At 36.6% G+C, this 22,342-nt stretch overlaps 1 protein-coding gene across 12 annotated transcripts in view; it reads right to left on the reverse strand.

Annotated features, from left to right (window-relative positions):
* TASP1 (taspase 1) overlaps window positions 1-22,342 on the reverse strand; it is a 454,798-nt gene that overhangs the window by 418,927 nt on the left and 13,529 nt on the right. For 10 of the 12 annotated variants that reach the window (XR_010154230.1, XR_008541205.2, XR_676151.5 and 7 more), the window contains exons 3-4: window positions 21,987-22,054; window positions 20,235-20,303 (exon numbers count right to left, since the gene is read on the reverse strand). Coding sequence is in view for 5 of the 12 variants with exons in the window: in XM_001135721.6 (XP_001135721.1) it covers window positions 20,235-20,303; window positions 21,987-22,054 (137 nt within the window). In the remaining 7 variants the exon portion in view is untranslated. Of the gene's footprint in view, window positions 1-7,618; window positions 7,708-13,649; window positions 13,917-20,234; window positions 20,304-21,986; window positions 22,055-22,342 lie in introns of those variants that run through there. The other 2 variants (XM_063802970.1, XM_054674399.2) reach the window with 2 other exon arrangements.

Here is a 22,342-nt window from a genome sequence, read left to right on the forward strand (position 1 = left end):
TCTAGCCTGGGAGATAAAGTAAGACTCCATCTCAAGAAAAAAAGAAAAAAGAAAAATGGGCCAGGCAGGGTGACTCACACCTGTAATCCTAACACTCTGGGAAGCCAAGGTGGGCAGACAGCTTGAATCCGGCAGTTCAAGACCAGCCTGAGAAAAATGGTGAAACTCAGTCTCTACAAAAAAAAATACAAAAATTTGCCAAGCATGGTGGTACACGCATGTAGTCCCAGCTACCCTGGAGGCTGAGGTGGGAGGATCGATTGAGCCTAGGAGGTGGAGGCTGCAGTGAGCCATGATCATGCCACCACTCTCCAGCTTGGGAAACACAACAAGATCCTGTCTCAAAAAAATAAAAATAAATAAGTTTATTAAAGAAAAATCAAACCACAGTCTGGGAGAAATTTTATAAAACATATTATCTCTTAAAGGACTTCTATCCAGAATTTATTTTTAAAAATCCATACATAATGCAGTAAGACAATCCAAAGTTTTTAAGGGGCAAACAGTTTTATATAGATTGCATATAACACATGAAAACATGCTTAGCATCATTAGCCATAAAATGTCTCTTATTGATCAAACTCTATTCAAATTTCCCTGAACTACTTTTCAACTGGGCTAGACTTTTGGACTTCCATGTTTATCTCTGTACTGTTCAATTTTAATAAGAATCTTGCTAAATCAGTCTAACAAGATACTCCCACCCTTGATATCTGATCACCCTCAATATTTAATCAGATTCCTCATTCTCCACCATCCCCCAAGTGACATCTGATCACTGTGGTCTGTCTCCAGCAAGAATTCTGTTAGGTCGATTTAGCTAGAATCTCCCCTTACCTGTGATGTTTCCTGTTAGTAATTTTCCATCCACTGACTCCTACCCAGTTTTTTAGCTATAAATTGTCACTTGTCCATGCTGTATTCAGAGTTGAACCCAATCTCTCTCCCTCACTGCAAAATCCCATAGCAGTTGACATGGTCTGGATGTTTTGTCTCCTTCAAATCTCGTATTGAAATGTGACCTCCAACGTTGGAGGTGGGCCTAGTAGGAGGTATCTGGGTCATGGGGGCGGATACTTCATAGAATGGCTTGGTGCTGTTCTCACAGTAATCAGTAAGTTTTCACTGTATGAGTCCATGTGAGATCTGGTTGTTTAAAAGAGCCTGCCACCTCTTCCCTCTCTTTCTTGCTCCCTCTCTCACCATGTGATATACCGACTCCTCCTTTGTCTCCTACCATTATTTTAAACTTCCTGAGGTCTCACCAGAAGCTGAGCTGATGCTGGTGTCATGCTTGTATAGCCTGCAGAGCCAAGAGCCAAATAAACCTCTTTTCTTTATAAATTATCCAGCCTCAGGTATTCCTTTATAGCAATGCGAAAGCAACTAATACAGCAGTGGTTCCTACAGCTATCACAATAGTTCCTCCCTTGAATAAAGTCTGCCTTACCACCTTTCACACGGGTCATAAATAATTTTTTCATTAACAGTAGCCATTAGGGAAATGCAAATTAAAACCACCAGATACCATTATATAACCACTAAAATGACTAAAATTTAAAAGATTGACAAAACTAAGTATTGGCAAAACTGCAGATCTGTGGAAATCTGAATGAATTATATATGTTGCTAGTGAGAACACAAATGGCAAATTGTTTAGCAGTTTTCTTTAAAGTTAACCATACACTCACCACAGACTCAGCAATTCTATTCCTAAGAATTTTATCTGTGAGAAATGAAAGCATATGTTCACATAAATTCACATAAAGTCTACATAAAGACATAATACATATATATATATATATATATATATATCTTATACACCCAACAATATGGGTGAATCTCAAAAGCATTACATGAGTTAAAGAAGCCAGTCACAAAAGATCACAAGTTGTATAATTCTATTTAGAATAAAATCTAGAAAAGACTGAACTATAGTGACAAAAAGCAGATAATGGTTGCCAGGCGCCACTGAGGGAGAGGATTCACTGTGGATAGGTATGAGGGAAATTTGAGAGTAATGGAAATGTTATACATTATGATTGTACTGGTGGTTACACAATTGTATATATTTGTCAAAACTCATCAAATTGTACACTTTACATTGATCAATTTTGTTGCATGTAAATTATACTCCAATAAAGCTGACAAAAAAGTAGTATACCTATTACTTGACATAAACTAATCAGCCTATATACTAACTTGCCCCTTATAAATAATAAAATCACTTTTGGAGGCTGAGACAGGAGGATCACTCAAGGTCAGCGGTTTGAGACCAGCCTGGGCACCACAGTAGGACCCCATCTCTCCAAAAAATTTTTTTTAAATAGCTGGGCATGGTGGTGCATGCCTGTAGTCCCAGCTGCTTGGGAGGGAGATCAGGGAGACTGCTTGAGCTCAGGAGCTCTAAGCTGCAGTAAGCTATGATTGCACCACTGCGCTCCAGCCTGGGCAACAGAGTGAGACCTTTCTCTAAAAAAAAAATAATAAATTTAAATAATTTAAAATAATATACATAAACTTTTTAAGTGGTCATCTGATCTTCTGATGTAACTCATTTTGCGTAATTAATAATCATGTCCAGTAAGTAGCCAGTGCTCCTTTTAAAATCTGTCAGACTCTGTCACTCCTCTGTTCATAAACCTACAATGGTTTCCTAGCACACTTAGAATAAAATCCAAAGTCCTAATTTTCAACATTTACAAGGCCCTACATGATCTGACCCTTCCCTCCCTCTTCCAACTTACTCCCCGCATTCCTCTCTCTTACCACACTCCAGCCCACACTGCGATTCTCTGAGCACACCAAGAAAGCCCCTACCTCAGGGCTGTTGCATCTATTATTCATTCATTCCTTTGAGATGCTGAGTTTGGTGAGAGATTTCTAGTGAAAGAAGAGGGCCCATAAATATAGACTGCATGTGTGTGCGTGTGTGTGTGTGTGTGTGTGTGTAGATGCATTACATGTATGTATAAATACCTGAGGTCCCACAGTGATTAGTATTATAAAGAAGAATGAAGTGGAATATGAAGGGACAGTGGGTACTTTTCTCTCTGAACAAGAACTCCCTTCTCCAACATCTTCACATGGCTTTCTCCCCCATTTCATTCATGTCTCTGTTCAAAAGTCAGCTTTATCAGAGAGTGCTCCCCTTACTGACTCATCTAGAATAGCATTTCCCCAGCCATTCCCAACATTCTCTTATCTCTATTTTATTTTTCTTTATGGCACTTTCCGCTACCTGACAGTATACATAATTTTTGTTTGTCTACCCCTCCAAATAGAATGTAAGACCCTTAAATATAAGAATTTGTCTTTTTAGGCTGGACGCGGTGGCTCACGCCTGTAATCCCAGCACTTTGGGAGGCTAAAGTGGGCAGATCACGAGGTCAGGAGATCGAGACCATCCTGACTAACACGGTGAAACCCCGTATCTACTAAAAATACAAAAAATTAGCTGGGCGTGGTAGTGGGCGCCTGTAGTCCCAGCTACTCGGGAGGCTGAGGCAGTAGAATGGCATGAACCCGGGAGGCGGAGCTTGCAGTGAGCCGAGATCACGCCACTGCACTCCAGCCTGGGCGACTGAGCGAGACTCCGTCTCAAAAAAAAAAAAAAAAAGAATTTGTCTTTTTAGGTGCTATATCCCAATATGTAAGGCAATGCCTGGCACATGGCAGGTAGGTAATCAATAAGTATTTGCAGAATGAATGAACAGCAGTTAATTATAACTAGATATAAACAGAGTAATTATTGTGAGCTATAACCCCTTAAGCAAGCTGATACTTATTAATTCTTACAGGTTGCTCCTATAGAGAAATGTCAGGAAAATGTAGTGGAGTGTTAAGAATCTAATCTTTTCAAGATTAAAACAAGAGAAATTAAACAAACGTAGGCAACAGTATTTTCTGTTTCTAAAAAATGGAATTCTAAAAGCAAAATATATTTTAAGCTTATTCATAACTTTTCAAGGAGACATGGCTTTAAGAAGTGAGATGCCCTTTGACTAACCAACCCAGCAAAGAGAGGGCAGAAAGGCCAACAGGCAAGTCAGGAGCTACTCTCCCACCACGACATGGAAACCCTTTCCTATTAATGAAATTTTGGAACCCCAAGCCAAGGCAAAGATCTGCAAAGTATTACTCTTTCGCTATAAACCACAACTTGTATTACCCATTTAATGTCCATTGCTGAAGGCATAAAATAATATAAGAACTGTTTGCAAGGCTCCAGGGTATACTGCATCTCTGAGGACTATTATGAGACCTCTATTAACAGCTCTTACAGATGCAAACAATTTAGTTTTCAAATATTATACAAAAACTAGACTGGCACATTATAAAATGATTTTTATATAAAATGATTTATGTTTGTCCAATTTCCAATCTTCCTTTAAGGAGAAGTCAGACATTAACAGGAAATTACTAATATGTTAGTACTCACGCTGTCGCTCAAGTGCAAATTCAACAAACACATCATTAGATACATGAAATAAAGTAGAATATATAACTCTTGTTGAAAATTGAATGTCCTATCAAAATCATTTTAATTGAGTTTGTGACCAGCCCGGCCAACATGATGAAATGCCATTTCCACTAAAAATACAAAAATTAGCCAGGCGTGATGGCAGGTGCCTGTAATCTCAGCTACTCAGAAGGCTGAAGCAGGAGAATCACTTGAACCTTGAACCTGGGAGGCAAAGGCTTTAGTGAGCCAAGACTGCACCACTGCATACTCCAGCTGGGCGACAGAGCAAGACTCTGTCTCAAAAAAAAAGAAAAATCATTTTAATTACTAACTTCATTGATAAGCAGATACCTTTAACCTTCTAAAGCTGAGAAAGGTGGGGAAAAAGCTTTCGAAATGAACTTTCTTGCATCTTTTTAAAAGAGTTATAAAAACAGGATATGTACTCCATGTCATTATACTCTTTTTCAAACTAACACTAGTAAAACTTGTACAATATGCCTATCTTAGCTAGCACTATTCTAAGAATTACTAATTTTCTGGTATCCCAACATCAGTTTTCATTTACAGGATGAATGGAAGCCAATGAAACTGTATTACTGACTGAAAAAATCATTTGGGGAATTTTTTTTTGTTTAGTTGCCAATTAAGCTCAAATTTTCAAGAATTGGATGGTTAAAAGATTTCCAATTTAGATTCCTCTGTGGTAGCACAGGTTAAGAGTCATTAATTCAACAAATATTTATTGGACACCATTGTACCCGGCAAATCTTTTCTGTAAAGGGCAAGATATATTAACTAGTTCAGGCCTCGTGGGCCACATAGACAATGCTACAACTACTGAGCTCTGCCACTGTAGCACAAAAGCAGCAATAGAAAATACACAAGTGAATAAGCATGGCTGTGTTCCAATAAAACTTCATTTATGGATACTGAGATATGAATTTCATATACTTCTCTGGTGTCATGAAATATTATTCTTCTTTTGATTTTGTTTCAACCATTTAAAAAAGTGAAAATCATTCTTAGTTTGCAGGCCATTCAAAACCAGGCATCTGGCCAGATTTGGCTTTCTGGCCATAGTTGGCCAATCCTTGATCTAAACCACGGGGATATAGCAGTGAACGAAACAGAAAAACATTCTTACCTACATGGAGCCTCAATTCTAGCTTAGGGAGACAAACAATAAGAAATTAAATACATTAGATAACATGTCAGATAGCAGTAAACACGAGAGTGAAAAAATAAAACAGGTAAGCAATAGGAGTACTGGGGATGGTCAGAGGGCTTTTATTAAAAAGAAAACTATAGCAGTAGTTACAATTTATTTATCATTTTTTTGGACATAATTTCAGACTTATAGAAAAGTACGATAGTCTAGTATCTAGACTATATAAAGAGCTCCAAATTTCAATAACAACCCAAAAAAATCAATTTGAAAATGGGCAAAAAACTTGAACAGACTCAAATAAACATTTCTACCAAAAAGATACACAAATGGCTACAGGCACATTAATATATCCAATATCATGATCATCAGTGAAATGAAAACCAAAACTACAAAGATTTTACTTCACATCCACAAGGACAGTTATGACGACAAAAACAGAAAATAGTAAGTGCTAACAAAGATGTAGAAAAAATTATAACCTTGCATATTGCTGCTGGAAATGCAAAAAGGGTTCATTCAGTTACCATGGAAAAAGGTTCAACAAAAAGTTAAACACAGGCCAAGCGCGGTGGCTCACACCTGTAATCCCAGCACTTTGGGAGGCCAAGGAGGGCAGCTCACTTGAGGTCAGGAGTTCAAAATCAGCCTGGCCAACATGGTGAAATCCCATCTCTACTAAAAATATTTTTAAAAATTAGTCGGGCATGGTGGTGGGCGCCTATAATCCCAGCTACTGGGGAGGCTGAGGCAGGAGAATAGCTTGAACCTGGGAGGCGGAGGTTGCAGTGAGCTGAGATGGCGCCATTGCTCCAGCCTGGGCAACAAGCGCAAAACTCTGTCTCAAAAAAAAAAAAAAAAAAAGTTAAACATAGAATTAATTACCATATGACCTAGCAATTTCACTTCTAGATATATACCCGAAAGAACTGAAAAAAGTTACTCAAATACCTATACAAGAGTATTCATAGCAACACTATGCACAATAGCCAAAAGGTAGAAACAACCCATATGTCCATCAATGAATGAATGGATTTGGAATGAAACAAACTGTGATAGATACATGAATAATGTTGAATACTGCTCCTCCAAAAAATGAAGTACTGATACATGCTACACTGTGAACAAACTTTAAAAACATTATTCTAAGCGAAAAAAGCCAGACAGCAAAGGCCACATAAATGGCATGATTCTATCAATATAAGATATCCAGAATAGGTAAATCCATGGACAGAAAGCAGATGGGTGGTCCACAAGGGGGAAAGGATAAAAGAATGAAGAGCAACTACTTGATGAGTATGAGGTTTCCTTTGGGGAGATAAAAATGTTTGGAACTGAAAGTGGTAGTTGCACAACACTGTGAGCATTTTAATGCCATGGGATTATGCATTTTAAAATGCTTCATTTTGTATTCTAAGAATTTCACTTCAATTTAAAAAGGCAGACACAAAAGAATACATAATATATGATTCCATTTACATGAAGTTCTAGAACAGGCAAGACTAATATATGGCAATAGAGGTCAGGACCAGTGTTACCCTGAGGTGACTGAAGGGGGCACAAGGGGCCTTCTGGAGGGCAGAAATGTTCCGTTTGCTGATGTGGGTGCTAGTGACACAAGGCCGGCCATGTTCACTCTGAAAAAAATTCATGAAGCTGTCCCCTTAAAATAAATGTGTATAGTTTTCCATATGTATACTATACACACAAGAAAGCTTTGAAACTATAAAATTTTCAAAATAAGATTGCAAATTTTTAAAAAACTGTTACCATTGTGAATTAAAGGGTCCAAAGGATCTCTCAGTATTATTTCTTATGCCTGCATGTATCCACAATTAACTTACAAAGTTTTTTTTTAAAGAGTCAAAGAATTAAAATTCCAGACTCTCATCCCCAAAGATTCTGGTCCAGGTCATGAGTTGAAAGCTAGGGAATCATCATTTTTTAAAATAAGCTACCTCCAACAATTCTAATCCAGCCCTCACCTTGAGAAACTCCAATGTAAATGAACTCCGTCAGCTGCTTAACTTCATATTCTCCATGAACCACATCTGGAGGGGGCTTGTAAAGGCATCTATTGCAACAGCACAGAGGATATGGGGAGTAAAAAAGCTACAAATGATCCATGAGAGGCTACAAAAGCTAACCACTCTGGGGCTAGGATTCAACCCTGGAAAAAAAATTAGATAGACTGGAGAAAAGTTAATAAAATGGGAGACAGTCAATGGTAAATAGACATAGAAACCTTTCTGGGCAATCATCACAAAGACAGCCATAAATATTATCCACAAAACAGTGATTTTTCTTAGGTTTTCCATTAAGATGTAATGCAATCAAGATAAATGATGTTGGAAGCTAAATATCCTTTAGGAAGTTATCAGGACAAAGTGTGAAAATCAGTGCAGTATGCTTGGACTTTCAGTACGTTCCTTCATCACAAACAGTAAAAACAATATTTCACTCCTGGGACTAGAAGTAAATAAACAATTTGGTTCAACCTTATTTGGGTCACCGAGGTTTTTGATCTGCTTTAGCTTCAGGTCAAAATTTTTAGAGTGATATACTTTGGTATTAGTTCAAATTGTTTCAATGAGGAATTTTTTCGAAAAGTCTAGTTTGATTTGAAGCTCATTTTCAAAATAAAAGTTAATATTTAAGTCCAATTCCTATTCTGAAAAATTAAATCAAAATTCATTCCGGCTTTACGATTAGTTTGGTAGAAATCCCTATTACAACAATTCGCAGCCTCTAGACCATTAAATTAATGACCATTAAACCATACATTCATTTCCCTGGCCCTTGCAACAAGACAAAAGCTAATAATCTCTGTCCAAGACTTATTTCCAGCTATACCTTAAAATGATATACAGTGCCACAAAAGCTCCTACACTCAAAAGAACCAGCTGTCACTTAGCTCTGGGAGATTGCAGCCCTGGGAGAATGCATGCTCCATGTGGCCAGATCTCATTTTTGCCAAGATAATTTAGAAGTCCAGATGCTTATATTAGTCTCCTCATTTTTACATGTTGACAACAAATTCCAGTTTTTAAAAGCTAGTCTATGGGCCAATCAACACGCATCTGTGAAATGTCTCTTTTGCAATCTCTGGCCTACATCACTTTGTAAGATTAAGAAGGTCTCAAGCTTCTCCAGATGCAAAATCTAAGCTTGCGTAAATCTTCAGTTTTCCATACAATACAGGTTTCAGGCAAAATAGCTCTTTGACACAAATGACAGTCCTAACAACAAATTTTATTATCATGCTTAAATATTTAAAATATTGAATTACCTCTTACTACTTAAAGAAACAATACAGAAGTAACCTGTACTGCAGTCTACCAAGTGTCAACTCACCTTTACTAAAAAGAGCCAGATTAGTGGTCAGAAATGCTGCATATCTTCTGATTATAACAAATAAAATTTGTAATACCTTTTTCCTTCTCCAAAACAAGTCAGATGAGCTTTCTACTCAGAGTCCACAGGAAGTCATGGTATTTTTCTCAAATACCAGAAAACTAATAAAATATCATGGTATTTTTCTCAAATATCATTAGTATAGACAACTTCGTCTACAACTTTACCCAGTGGTAAACTGCCTATCAAGACAAAACATGATATCCTTTTTAGAACTAGTAATTTGTAGCAAACACACACACACACACACACACACACACACACACACACACACACACACATTCCCCATACACAGAAGCGCATGGGAGGTGGGGCTATAATGTTCAGCTAACATGCAAAAATGGCAAAGATATAATCAGGTAAAATAATTATAGGATAATGAGAATCTATCTATAAATCAGATAACCAGCCCCCACATAGGGAAAAGTTGACTCTTCCATTCCCACTATGAACATTAACGACTTCAAGATCAAGAAAGTAGGCACATGACATAAAATAAGTATTAAATTTTGAAGAAATCCTGGCATTCAGATGGATAGGGTTTACGGAAGAAAAATTCTCTGGTAAACACAGAAACAGTAACAAGATAACCAACTCAGATATCTGTTCAAGTACCCTGCCCAAGAAATTAAAATTACTACATCCAGGACTTGCCCCTCCATCTTCTCTCCCAGCACGCCCATTCACCATTTCTCTGCACTTATTTTAGGATATAGAGGATGGGTTTGAAGGATGTAAATCTATCAATTATACTGCACTTTGTTCAGTTCTGGAAAAAATGCTCAATGAAAAGAAGGTAAAACTATGGCTAAACTTTTTTTATTAGTAATAAATTTAACTGTGTTAACCTTGTTTTCCATGACAAAATAATTACAGAATATGGACAATAATAGAGATCTACAACATAGAAGCCACAAGAGGATTAATAATTCCTTCTAAGTTTTGGTACAGGATTGATCTAAAAAGCAGAATTTTCATAACTGGAGCTAATTGGAAGTCACATTATTTATTATCATGGGACTACAGAAAGAAAGGTCAGAAAGAAGCTAGACTTATCATCCAATTTAATATCCAGTTTGCAAGTAGTTGCTAACTACAGCTTAAAATATTTCCAGGGAAGTTATATATCCATGTGAATATGAACGTGTTGTGCCGAAAACACAGAAAACATGCAGTTCCCATATAGCAGAGGGTGATCTGCCATTATAAACATTCTTAAGTCAATGCTTGTATAGGAAAATTAGCAGATATTTGCAAATTCATTTTCAGGTCACTGAAAATTAAAGCCAGAAAGCCTATTTTCATCCATGTATTGAAAAAAAGGCACATGAGATTATTTCTGTAGTGATGCTGCCTGTTCTTAGACTTATTCTTAGTCACATATGAACATTTTCACCCAAATACTGGCCAATTATAAACAATTAAGACATGCATTACTGAGCTATATATTATTATGTTTGAGGCTGTAGCCAATTGGCTACAGCCAATTAATATTACATTTATAAAGAGTAAAAAGTTCAAGAATTAATGAATTTTAACCAATAAGTTTCAGCAGAGTTAGCCACAAAACACTTTTATTAGGCCCAAATGAAGTATCTTTCATTCATTAATACAGAACCACAGGGCATACTTGGAAATCAGAGGCTCAGTTATCTTTAAAAAAGTTCCTAAGGAAACAAAAAACTTTCCATTTTTGTTCTGTAAACTGCTCCTAAACAACAAGGTATTCTTTCTTTTTTGGCATTCTCTTTTCTCCCTATCTCAGGACATATTTACAGATGAACTGGCTGCTTTACAGACATGCTAAAAGTTCTTGCTGCAGTTGATCAAAGTTGGAATGTCTGAGGAAATTACTCAACTTAGACAGCCTGGAATTATATCTAGCCAAATAGAGCACTCTACTTTCAACATGTGTTAAAGTAATATTTTAGCTATCCTGGATGTAAGTTGAGAGAACATTTGTTTGCATCACATTCTGTGAACACTTGAGTCAAACATAGTATGTTGAACACCAGGTTTTAGTATCTGTGACAGTTCATTTTTTTAACTATTCAATTTACAAGACAACATACTTCATTTAAAAAAAAAAAAACCCTCACACAACAACATATGTAGTAGAAACTAAGGCTTTTTATGATCTTCTTTAAGTGCCCAAGCTTTTCTGGAAATGTCAGAAAAAATTGAACCAATGTTAATATTTGTTCATCAGAGCATTTGTTAATCTGACATAAAATATTCTGTCCAAAAATGGAAACTTTACTTTTTCTTGCACTGCCCACTATGAGCTCAAGATATTTTTATTATTTAAAATATTTTCACAAAAAGGCACTGCACATCTGCACTCACCTCCTTTCTATTACTAATCTGCCTAATTTACAAGGGCACATACAACATAATTAAGCAGAAAATGACATCACAACAGTTTTCACATTTTTTAATTGAAAGCCACATAATTACAGTACAGTTACTTGTCAAAAACATAACACAAATCTCTAAAATAAAATATTGGCTTCAATAAACTTTCACATTTGAAATAGTTTTAAACTTTTAGTTGGATTCTTTATGATGTCCAGGAAGAGGTTAGTTAGCACACACAGTACCTGAAATTGTCCTTTCCACATGAGCTAAAACAGAAAAGACAAATGTAGCTGTTTCTCCAGTACTACCAAATTTGGCAGCCACTTATACTTCCCTTCAACCTAAATAATTATACCTTTTAACCATATTGACAATAATATGGAAACATCACTCAAGAAGAACCTAACAGACCATGGAATTATAATAATTTAAACCATCCTTTTATCAAATGACATGGTCAGAACTGGAGAGGAAAGAGGGATACTAGTAACTTTTAAGTCCTCTACTAAGCTTTTTTTTAATAAAAAGACTTCCAACCCACTAGAAAATGTTGCTTACATTTGCACATACTCCAGAAAAGGGAAACATAAATAAATTCCCCACTCTGAATGTGTTATAGTGTTGATGTCCTGTGTTACAGTACATGCGTGTCATGAACTGTCAGGAAATGTGTACACCATGCAGGAGGCTGGACCCTGAGTGAGAATGACTGCCAGTAAAAACTACCTGGCAATGGGAATGGCCAAAGAACTTCTGTCAACTGGTATGTCTAAGATTCAACTTTAAGCTGATTTCTATAGTGAGGTACAATCCTTCATTATTCTAACACTTAGGTAATGAACACATGAAAGAAAGAGAGAGAGGAGAGCAAGATTTAGAATCTTGATGAGAATCTGGTTTTTTTTTTTTTTTTTGAGACACAGTCTTGCTCTGTCACCCAGGCTGGAGTGCAGTGGCACAATCTCAGCTCACTGCAAGCTCCACCTCCTGGGTTCACGCCATTCTCATGCCTCAGCCTCCCGAGTAGCTGGGACTACAGGCACCCGGACTACACCCGGCTAATTTTTTGTATTTTTAGTAGAGACGGGGTTTCACCGTGTTAGCCAGGATGGTCTTGATCTCCTGACCTCGTGATCCGCCCGTCTCGGCCTCCCAAAGTGCTGGGATTAAGGTGTGAGCAACCGTGCCAGGCCAAGAATCTTAAAAATTATGTAACTTAAGTTTCTTCCTCATTCTTTTCCAGATTCTGAATAAAGGGGTGGGTTTGAGAGATGGAAAAAAAACTTAAAATCAAAAGGTAGTCTTTGAAATTAAACACCATCATACCAGCCTGTGATTTTCCAAACACAGAAAAATCTTATTAGCCTACATCCTTCATTACCAAGAGCAAAACAGACAAAAACAGTAGATGTTAAGGTATAAACCTGATGCTGCAAATGACACAGATCCAAACAAACACAAATACACATACACACACACACAATGATTCAAAAATCACAACACTATAAATCCTAGGACCAATGAATCTAATTAAATCCCTTTTGTGTAATATTCCTATTAATATAGGACTAGAAGACATTTTACACTCAAAAATCCAAAAGTCTAAATTGCTTCCACGTAGTCAAAAACACAGGATTTCCACTAACTACACCACGCTACCATATATGGCTTTAGGTAGCTCAAAACTGAATTCCAAAATGAAGTATATTTTTGAGAGTAACAACTCCCAGAGAAAAACAAGGGCATCCATATAGAGTTCCATGCTCCTCAGGAACTGCTAGGTCTGATCTTGGACCCTCTCTTCTACTAGATTCAGCCAGGATGAATATATCTGATGAGATCCACATACCTCATCAAGAAATGGCCGGAAAAGCCTAAAATCATTTTTCATGTTCCCATTACTACAAAGTAAAAGCATGATAAGCTCTATACTTAAGTGTTTTGACTTGGTCAAAAGCTAACACCGGGTTTGCTACCATGTAAAATTAATCTAGAATGTAATCATTGATTCCGTTTTCTTTTTATTCTTTAAAAAAAAAAAAGGGCAGTTGGGGAAGAAATCACTGCTTTTCCATTAAGCAGGTACTTTGTGCTAGAGAGCATGTGTCATTTCTAGGGTCTCAGAAAAAGAACGGATGTATCTATGTGTAAACACAAACAGTAAGTTACAAGTTGCCCCTTAGTACTAAAGGCAAGAATCAGCATCAGTACTCAAAAAAGTGTTTTAAAAAGAGTGTAACTTACTTTTACTGTCCCAGGCTAAATGGGCTCTGTCTGGTGCTTCTTTGTCTGCACATGGCCACCCACAGCCTGTCTTCTAATTAAATCAATGCTCTAGCAGCAGAACAAGCAAACAAGTTGCCTCCCATCTGCGTACAGCTCTTCAGGATACATTTCCCTTGTTCAGAAGGTGGAAATTCTTGGGAGAGGTGATTTTCTCTGCCTCTTCACAAGAAGAACATGGATACTTGGCTGGATGCAACTCCATGAAGTGTAACTGTGTGTGTACACCTCAAAAAATAAAACAAAAAATGCAGAGAAACATAAAGACTCCATAAACAGCTGGAATACACAGAAATACTGAAGCACCACTGGGAATACTGCTAAACAGACAGGCAAAATAGGGTCTTTGAAATAATCAATAATACCAAGTTAAGAAAAAAAAAAGGAAAAAAGAGCACCTAAGGTCAAAACTCAAATTTCGTGCAATGAAAACACTGTAAGTACTACAAAAGAAAAAAGGTAAATCTTCTACTTCACATACATAGAAACACATCCCACTCCCCTTACAGAGAATAAAAGATATTATCAATGGAAGAAAAAAATGAGATTTTCAAGGGTGGTAGGTCTAAAATTAGACTCACCAGCCACATCATAGTTAATGAGCACTTACGTAAATGTGAGCTAAATGCATCAAGCTGTCTTTCCAGTGTGGTCAGCTCTACTGGGGGGCAGGGGGCGCTGGGGAAAGAGCAAGGGACCACTCTGCTTATGAAAATATAATTTCTACAAAAAATAAAAATGTACAGGAAACTGGAGATGCTCGTTTATTTAAATAATTTTAAACTTCCCAAATAACAAAAATGACCTTAAAGCAGATGCCCCTCCTTTTCTGCAATAAAAACCAACTGACTGAAGTAGGGTAGGGAGCAGGGTGTGGTTAAGCATCTGCTCACAAGAAAACTTGTTATAAGTTTGGTGAGGTGAAAAGGGAAATTATCGGCCCTTCCCAATGTCCCCTTCCATCCTAGGTATGCCCATATGCCATCAGGAAGCCATACCATCTCCATGACCACTAGGCATTTCAAGGACTGGCAGGCCTTAGAAGTTTCTTCTATCCCCCTGAGGCACACAGACAATTCCAGCCAGAAGTATAAAGCCCAGGGAAGAGAATATGGCCTATTCCTGTAGCTGCACAAGAGGCCTGGGCTGGGGTCCACTCACAATGAACTACTCAAGTGTGACCAACATTCCCATTCTGGAGATCCCTGCCTTAAAGAAATGAAGAGCCAGCTGGGCACGGTGGCTCACACCTGTCATCCCAGCACTTTGGGAGGCCGAGGCGGGTGGATCACTTGAGGCCAGGAGTTCGAGACCAGCCTGGGAAACATGGCAAAACCCCATCTCTACTAAAAACACAAAAAAATTAGCCAGGTGTGGTGGCGCACGCCTGTAGTCCCAACTACTCAGGAGGCTGAGGCATGAGAATCATTTGAACCTGGGAGGTGGAGATTGCAGTGAGCCAAGATCATACCACTGCACTCCAGCCTAGGCGACAGAGCAAGAATCTGTCTGAACAACAGCAAAAAAAATGTAGAGATACAGACAAATGTATAACAGTATTATACATAATAATATAAATATATAATGAAAATACCTACTTTCTTTCTCTTACATACCAAAATATCAGTCATCTGAATAAGTTATTCTTAAAGGACTTCCCTAGAGTTTACAAGCAAGCAATATTTGTATTACACAGAGATCCAAGACAATGAACTGTTTTTAACAGAATGACTAAAAACTTGGCCCAATATAATCTCCCCTATAAACACTAAAGCATTTGGACAAGAAACGAGTTTTAACCATGAATTAGCATCTCCCCTGACCATAGGGAGCTTTAAAGCATGAATCAAGTGAATAAAAAACTTCACAGTCCATTTTTGATAACAGAAGTTCAACAAAAGATTTTTAACAAAGGAACCTGTATAATTTGCCTTTTACTATATAAAATGTAAAAGCTATTCCTATCACTATTCTTTTTTTTTTTTTTTAGACAGAGTCTCACTCCGTAGCCCAGGCTGGAGTGCAGTGGCACAGTCTCGACTCACTGCCAACCTCTGCCTCCTGGGTCCTGGTTCAAGTAATTCTCCTGCCTCAGCCTCCCAACTAGCTGGGATTACAGGAACGCGCCACCATGCCCAGCTAAATTTTGTATTTTTATTAGAGACGGGGTTTCACCATATTGGCCAGGCTGGTCTTGAACTCCTGACTTCATGATCCGTCCGCTTCGGCCTCCCAAAGATCTGTCCGCTTCGGCCTCCCAAAGTGCTGGGATTACAGGCGTGAGCCACCGTGCCCAGCCCCTATCACTATTCTTAATACACAGTATTCTACCTACCAAAATAATCAGTTTTCAGAATGAATTAACCAAAATTTCTCAAAGGTTACAACAAGATCTTCAAAACCTCTGCCAAATTCATCAGTTTTCTCACAAAAGATTATAAATTACCTTCCAAAAGTCTGTCGTTCATATTTCACCTATTATTACTCATTAGACTTTTTTAAACCAGGTCTTCATACTTTATAAGAAAAACACCAATGTGCAAAATGAGCTTCAGGCAGTATTTTATAAATAGTTCATTTTCTATCAGAATCCATGAAACACTTTCTACTTTAGAAACAATCCTAAGAAAATGGTAGCATCATGACTCACCCAGTTCTATATCCAATTTTCTCAAAAAAGAAATTCACATCAGAAGTTATACCATGTGAAATATGCAAAATTATGGTCCAGAATCTTAAATCCACTGTCACTACTTGATCCAAAACTATTTCAAAGGCAGCCAAAAAAGCAACTGTCATCCAAATGCATAGTCCCAAATATGAAGACCAAATTCTTTCACAATATTAATCTTCTCTGCTGTGAGTGAAACCAGAGTTGTACCATCCAGTGAACAGAATTCACTTTCTCATCAGTTATTAAGATAATCTCAAAAAAGCTATATGAAACAACAGGAATGAATCAATTCACCAATAAATCATTAAAATATGATCTATAAACTGACCTTTCCATTTTCTTCCCTGCATTTTGAAGATAAACAAAATATATTTTGGAGTAATATCATTTGCATTTCCACACTGCAGAAAACCTCTCATACAGAAGCAGCCACCTTCCCTCCCAAAACTCTAAAGGAAGAAGGTGGTCAATTTAATAGATAGGAACTTTTGCACCCGCCCCTCCTTTACTTAAATGAAGAAAACACCTCATTCTGGTGTCCAGAAGTGACAGTCTTAAGATGACATCATTTGTCTGCAGTGGTGGTAAAGAAAAATAAAACCACACAAAATTATCAGTCTCTAAGAAAAGCTAAAAAATGATATGTCTGCATAATTCCCTTTACTGTGTGTGTGTGTGTCTCTGTGGTATTTACACACACACACACACACACACACATACATATACACATATTTCTTTTGCCTTGTCTCTTCCTCTTCCCCATGCATGGAGTTAAGAACGGTGTACTTTTCACTATTTGGGAAAATACAAATTATCACATTTTTTAAATATACAGCCAGATACTCTTTCTAGGCAATAAAGACCATTAGAACATTTCAGTCATTTCAATCCACAATTAGTATTTAAGGAATTCACATCAATTTCAATATCTGCCTAAGTAATAATATAACGGGCAAGTTTTTAAAATATGTTTATGTATTGTTTCCTTAAGCTCAGTGGCAAGAACATCATTTTTTAAATCAAAAAGTATATCCCAAAGTCTAAAGAGAAAAGAACAATGACTGTTTGCATCTGTTCAATAATCCAGACATGACTTAACTGAATAGACTGACCAAAACTAAAGATAAGTGTTTATTCTCAAATTAAATATAACGCATTGTTAATACAGCTCTCCAGAATTTTTCTCAGCACTTTTCAGTATTCTGAAAGGACTCAATACTGCTACTTATATTTCTCTAAGTACAGCAAATATTAGAATCCAATCTTCTTACATCTTTCCATTGACCCAACCTATCACAATACTACCCCAACTGAACTCCATCTGAAAACCTATCCTGTTTTAAGGTAATGAATCACAATTATTCAAGGTGAGAGAAACTGCAGGGGGAAGTATAAGCATGATTTCCAACATAATTCTTAAGATTTAGGAAAATTCTTCCAGTTAGTGTAAGCTTAACCTTAAACTATTAACATATATTTCATTCAAAGAGTCCATAGAAAAGTTAATTGTTAGATAATTAATTGAAATTCTTCCACAAATTTAATAATTAAAAGTTGAGGCCAGGCACGGTGGTTCATGCCTGTAATCGCAGCACTTTGGGAGGCCGAGGTGGGTGGATCACCTGAGCTCAAGAGTTCAAGACCACCCTGGTCAACATGGTGAAACCCTGTCTCTACTTAAAAAAAAAAAATACAAAAATTAGCCGGGTGTGGTGGTGCATGCCTGTAGTCCCAGCTACACGGGAGGCTGAGGCACAAGAATCACTTGAGCCTGGGAGGCAGAGGTTGCAGTGAGCCAAGATCGCACCACTGCACTCCAGCTTGGGCTACAGAGTAAGAATCCATCTCAAAAATATATATATATAAAAAATAAAATAACTAAAAGTTGAGATGTGGGATGTACTAAAGTCACTTGGGGAAGAATTCTATGCTACCATTATCCTTATGACTTATTCCAAGCAAAAATAATAGAACAAGAAATTTTTTTCCTTTAAATTCATATCCACATTCTTAAAAAAACACAAGTTATCCGAAACTGTAAGTCCACTTACTCAGGAGAAACTCATTATTTCAAAATGTATTTTTATCATTTTTAAGTATAAATAAGTAAACCCCTTAAAAGTAGGATTCAACACTAGGGGAAAATAGAATGAAATAGTAAACATGATATATAAGTATGACTTAGGAAAATTAAAGTTATTCTAAGAGGAAAAGAGAAACTTAATTTTATTCAGTTTTGCATTCATAGTTGCCATTCTAGTATATTCTCCAGATACTCATTAACCTTCTTTCCCAGACCTACAGTGACTCCATGAAAGTAATTTTCAACTAACAATTGAACTAGTTAAGTTAGATGAAGCCCTCTTTGTGTGTCTGTTTTGAGTAAAGGTAACATTTGGTGGTAAATACATCTATCTTCTTTCTTATGTCATTTTTCTCCTCTTATCCTCAACATATAATTAACCTTTCTTTGATGCTGTAAAACTTGTCATTAATAGTTACCATAAATATTCATCTCATACATACCATTTCCAAAGCACCTCATAACTGTAATAATTGCTAACAGTTATGGGGTGCTTACTACGTACCACACACTGTTCTAAGAGACTGTCATGTATTAGGCATATACTAACTCAGTTTATCTTCACAACTCTATGAAGTGGGAATTACTATCCTCATAAATAGGGAAACTGAGTCAAGGACAGACTGTGCCACACCCACGGACACATGGCTAATGACTGGTAGAGCTGGTATGAAATGTATCAGTCATATCAGGAGGGCATCACACATCCCCATGTCAGATTCAATAGAACTAGGTGCCCACCATATACTTTCACCTTCCTTGACTACATTAGGACCAATCTGAGAAATGAAAATCTACAAAGCATGATCAAAAGCTCAGGTCCACAATTAAGCAAGAGAATATACAGAAAGCTCAGGTCCACAATTAAGCATGAGAATATACAGAAAACACGGCTAGGACTAATGGTAAACACCTGGGCAATTTTCACAAGGAAAGGCATGAAAGGGTACGTGCCTTGGTATGAGAGCCTAAATACAAGGGCCACAACCCAGTCAACCTGGAAATGTCGACTTTATCATCTCCTCCCTCAAACTCATCATTGTTTTTGTCATCATGTCTTACTTGATTCCCTAAGTAGTATTCTCAACCAGAAAAATATTTTTCACAATAATCCTCTCAACTGATTGACACAAATCTGTCTTCTCCAAGTTTGAGCAGCAAGTCGATCTTCTGAAGACCTCAATATCCCCTGCACAAATTCATCAAGGTTCCAAATCAAGAGAACTGAGAGAACCTCACTCTAGAGTATAAAAAATTATGGCAAACGTGAGAGCCTCCCCACTCAATTATTCGATGTCCACAGTAAACTGGGGACAAACCTAACCATAACACTGGGACAAGGCACACTTCACAGCACACAATTTCAGGGTATATATCTAACTGTTAGGTTCGTGAAGAATCTTCCCCTTCTACTTTAGGCACTTCTAGACAGTTGGAATTTTTCTTTTATTTTTAAACAACAGAATATACATCACTTTTTGGGGGTTAACTTCAAGGATTTTCCTACTGAAAATGGGAAACTTAAGTATCCAATCCTTAACTTTTGTATTCATGAATCTCACAAAAAAAAAAAAAAAAAGAAAAGAAAGGAATTTAACCAACTTTTATATTACTCAGAAAAGTCACCAATGAAAACAACAATATCATAGGCCTCTTCATAACTTTGCTAATACTGGTGGGAAACACTGCTCATATAATTTATGGTTGACTAACTCAACAATTTCATGTCATTTAAGAACAATAAAGATAAACTCACAAATATTTTAAATAAAACAGAGAAAAGAAATACCTCAAGTTCCACCAGTGCTGCAGTGACTGCGTCAGTTGCAAGAGCACCGGCCTGCAGCTTTTCAATTGCCTATGAAACCAAGGGGAGAGATTATTCATTGCAAAATCACAACTTCTCAAACTTTCCAAAAGCTTAAAGAAGTATGGGAGACACTTAGATTAATAAAAATTGACCACTAGTTCCATTCCATACTTTAAGACATAAACTACTCAGATTAAAAACAAGCAAGTGTTTATATTCAGGTTAATTGGCAATATGGCTCACTTAATATTATTCAAATTAAAACAATAAAATCTAGTTATTAAATGAAAAGTACAAGGAATTTAGTAAGCTTCATTCATTGTAAGGCAATTCAAAATAGCCACAGAAATTGTATGACCCAGTTTGGTTCAAATATCCTGACAATTCATATTTTATACAGAACACTAAATCTCAAACTAATCATTTCTCCTCCCACTGTTAATACTCTCCATACCTAAAAAGAAGTGACTCTCAGTCACAGGGGCATGCCAGAATCTGAGGATAAAAGCATACATTTGACAAAAACATTTTGGATACTATAATGTAAATTCTAAATCAAGATGTATCATATTATTTTGTAATATAAACTACACAGACTAAAGGTCTATAAAATCACCTGGCCTTGAGCATAAATTAGGAGAGGAAAAGAGAGAGAAGGAAAAGTCATTTATAAATGAATTATTAACATTCCAATTTAGTCAACAAAGAGAAAACTCAAAAACTAAGAACTGTATTCCTAATTAAACTTTTAAGAAGTTTATTCATTGTAAATATTAAAGAGGCTAAGTATACAATTCAAATGTATTAGATTTCTAGGACTATAGTTATATAAAATTTATTTTCAGATGACAGAAAAATTTCACACTTTGAAAAATAAGAAAAAATATAAAATAGCTTAGAGAACTTTTAGCTTTATTATTACAAATTTCAAAAGAACAAAATCCCTGTAACAAAATATTCTTATTTATAGGACTTCATTCATAAGAAAAAGCTTGAATCTCTGATAAAGTATAATCTTCTTTTTAATGTTATATAAATATCAATGAAAAGAGCAGAGAGAGAGAGACGCATATTTACTTGATATATAATATTCAACTAGATTCTATTTGCATAAAAAGTAATGGAAGGTTTGCCTACAAGACTAGTAAGAATCAAAATAAAAACAAACATTTCTTCTGAGTCCATTCCTGTCCCCACATTAAATATTCAACAATTTAGCAAAACCTCAAAAACCAATGGGAAAAAAGCACAACTGAGTACAAGGGCAAAGCTGAACTCTGGAATGACGATGAACTTGCTGTGATACAAACTACATGATGAAAAACAGAATGAAAAAGTATAGGATAATCTCTCTTAAAAAAGCACCCATTTTAATTTTTTTATTTATTTTTTTCCCTTCATGGAAAAACACATTGACTGCCTTTAAGCTGTTTTCTCTATCCTTCTGTCTACAGAAGTTCAACATCGTTGCAAAGATTAAAAGAGATGATTGTGTGCCCACAATTACAAAAATACAGACTTTAATCTGGGAAAGTGGGGAAAGAGCTAAGCATCATGTGGAGAAAAACACAAAACAACACAAAACGATCCCCTACAAAAACAAGCAAAATAATTTTGTAGTCCAAACTGGAAGACTGTCCTAGAAATGAAACTTTTAAATGTTGAATTTCAAGGTAAAACTGCTTTCTGTTCAAAACTGCAATGCACAGATCATACACATTGTGTTCATACCTTCTGACAAGCTCGTTTGCATACATGTTTATACTCCTTGGCTTTGGATTCAGAATGATAACCTGCACCTATAGTAGAAAATAAAATCCAGTTAATTATTAAAATATCAAGAGACCTTGCTTATGTTATATAAATACTCCATATAAACTGATGCTGTCCTAGTAAAAAACAAAACTATTGCCCTAACTGTATGGCGTTTTATGACTTCTTACTCCAATGTAAGCCTTTTTAATACCATGCCTTATCTCCGTTTTCAAAAGCTCTTTTCCTGCCAAAAGCCCTAAAAATAGCTCATGTCCCCAAAGAGGCTTCACCAAGGTCCCCTCCCCTCTTCTTTTCAAGAACCTCTTTCCAAA

This window comes from Pan troglodytes, chromosome 21, assembly GCF_028858775.2.
Source record: "Pan troglodytes isolate AG18354 chromosome 21, NHGRI_mPanTro3-v2.0_pri, whole genome shotgun sequence".
Classification (NCBI taxonomy): Eukaryota; Metazoa; Chordata; class Mammalia; order Primates; family Hominidae; genus Pan; species Pan troglodytes.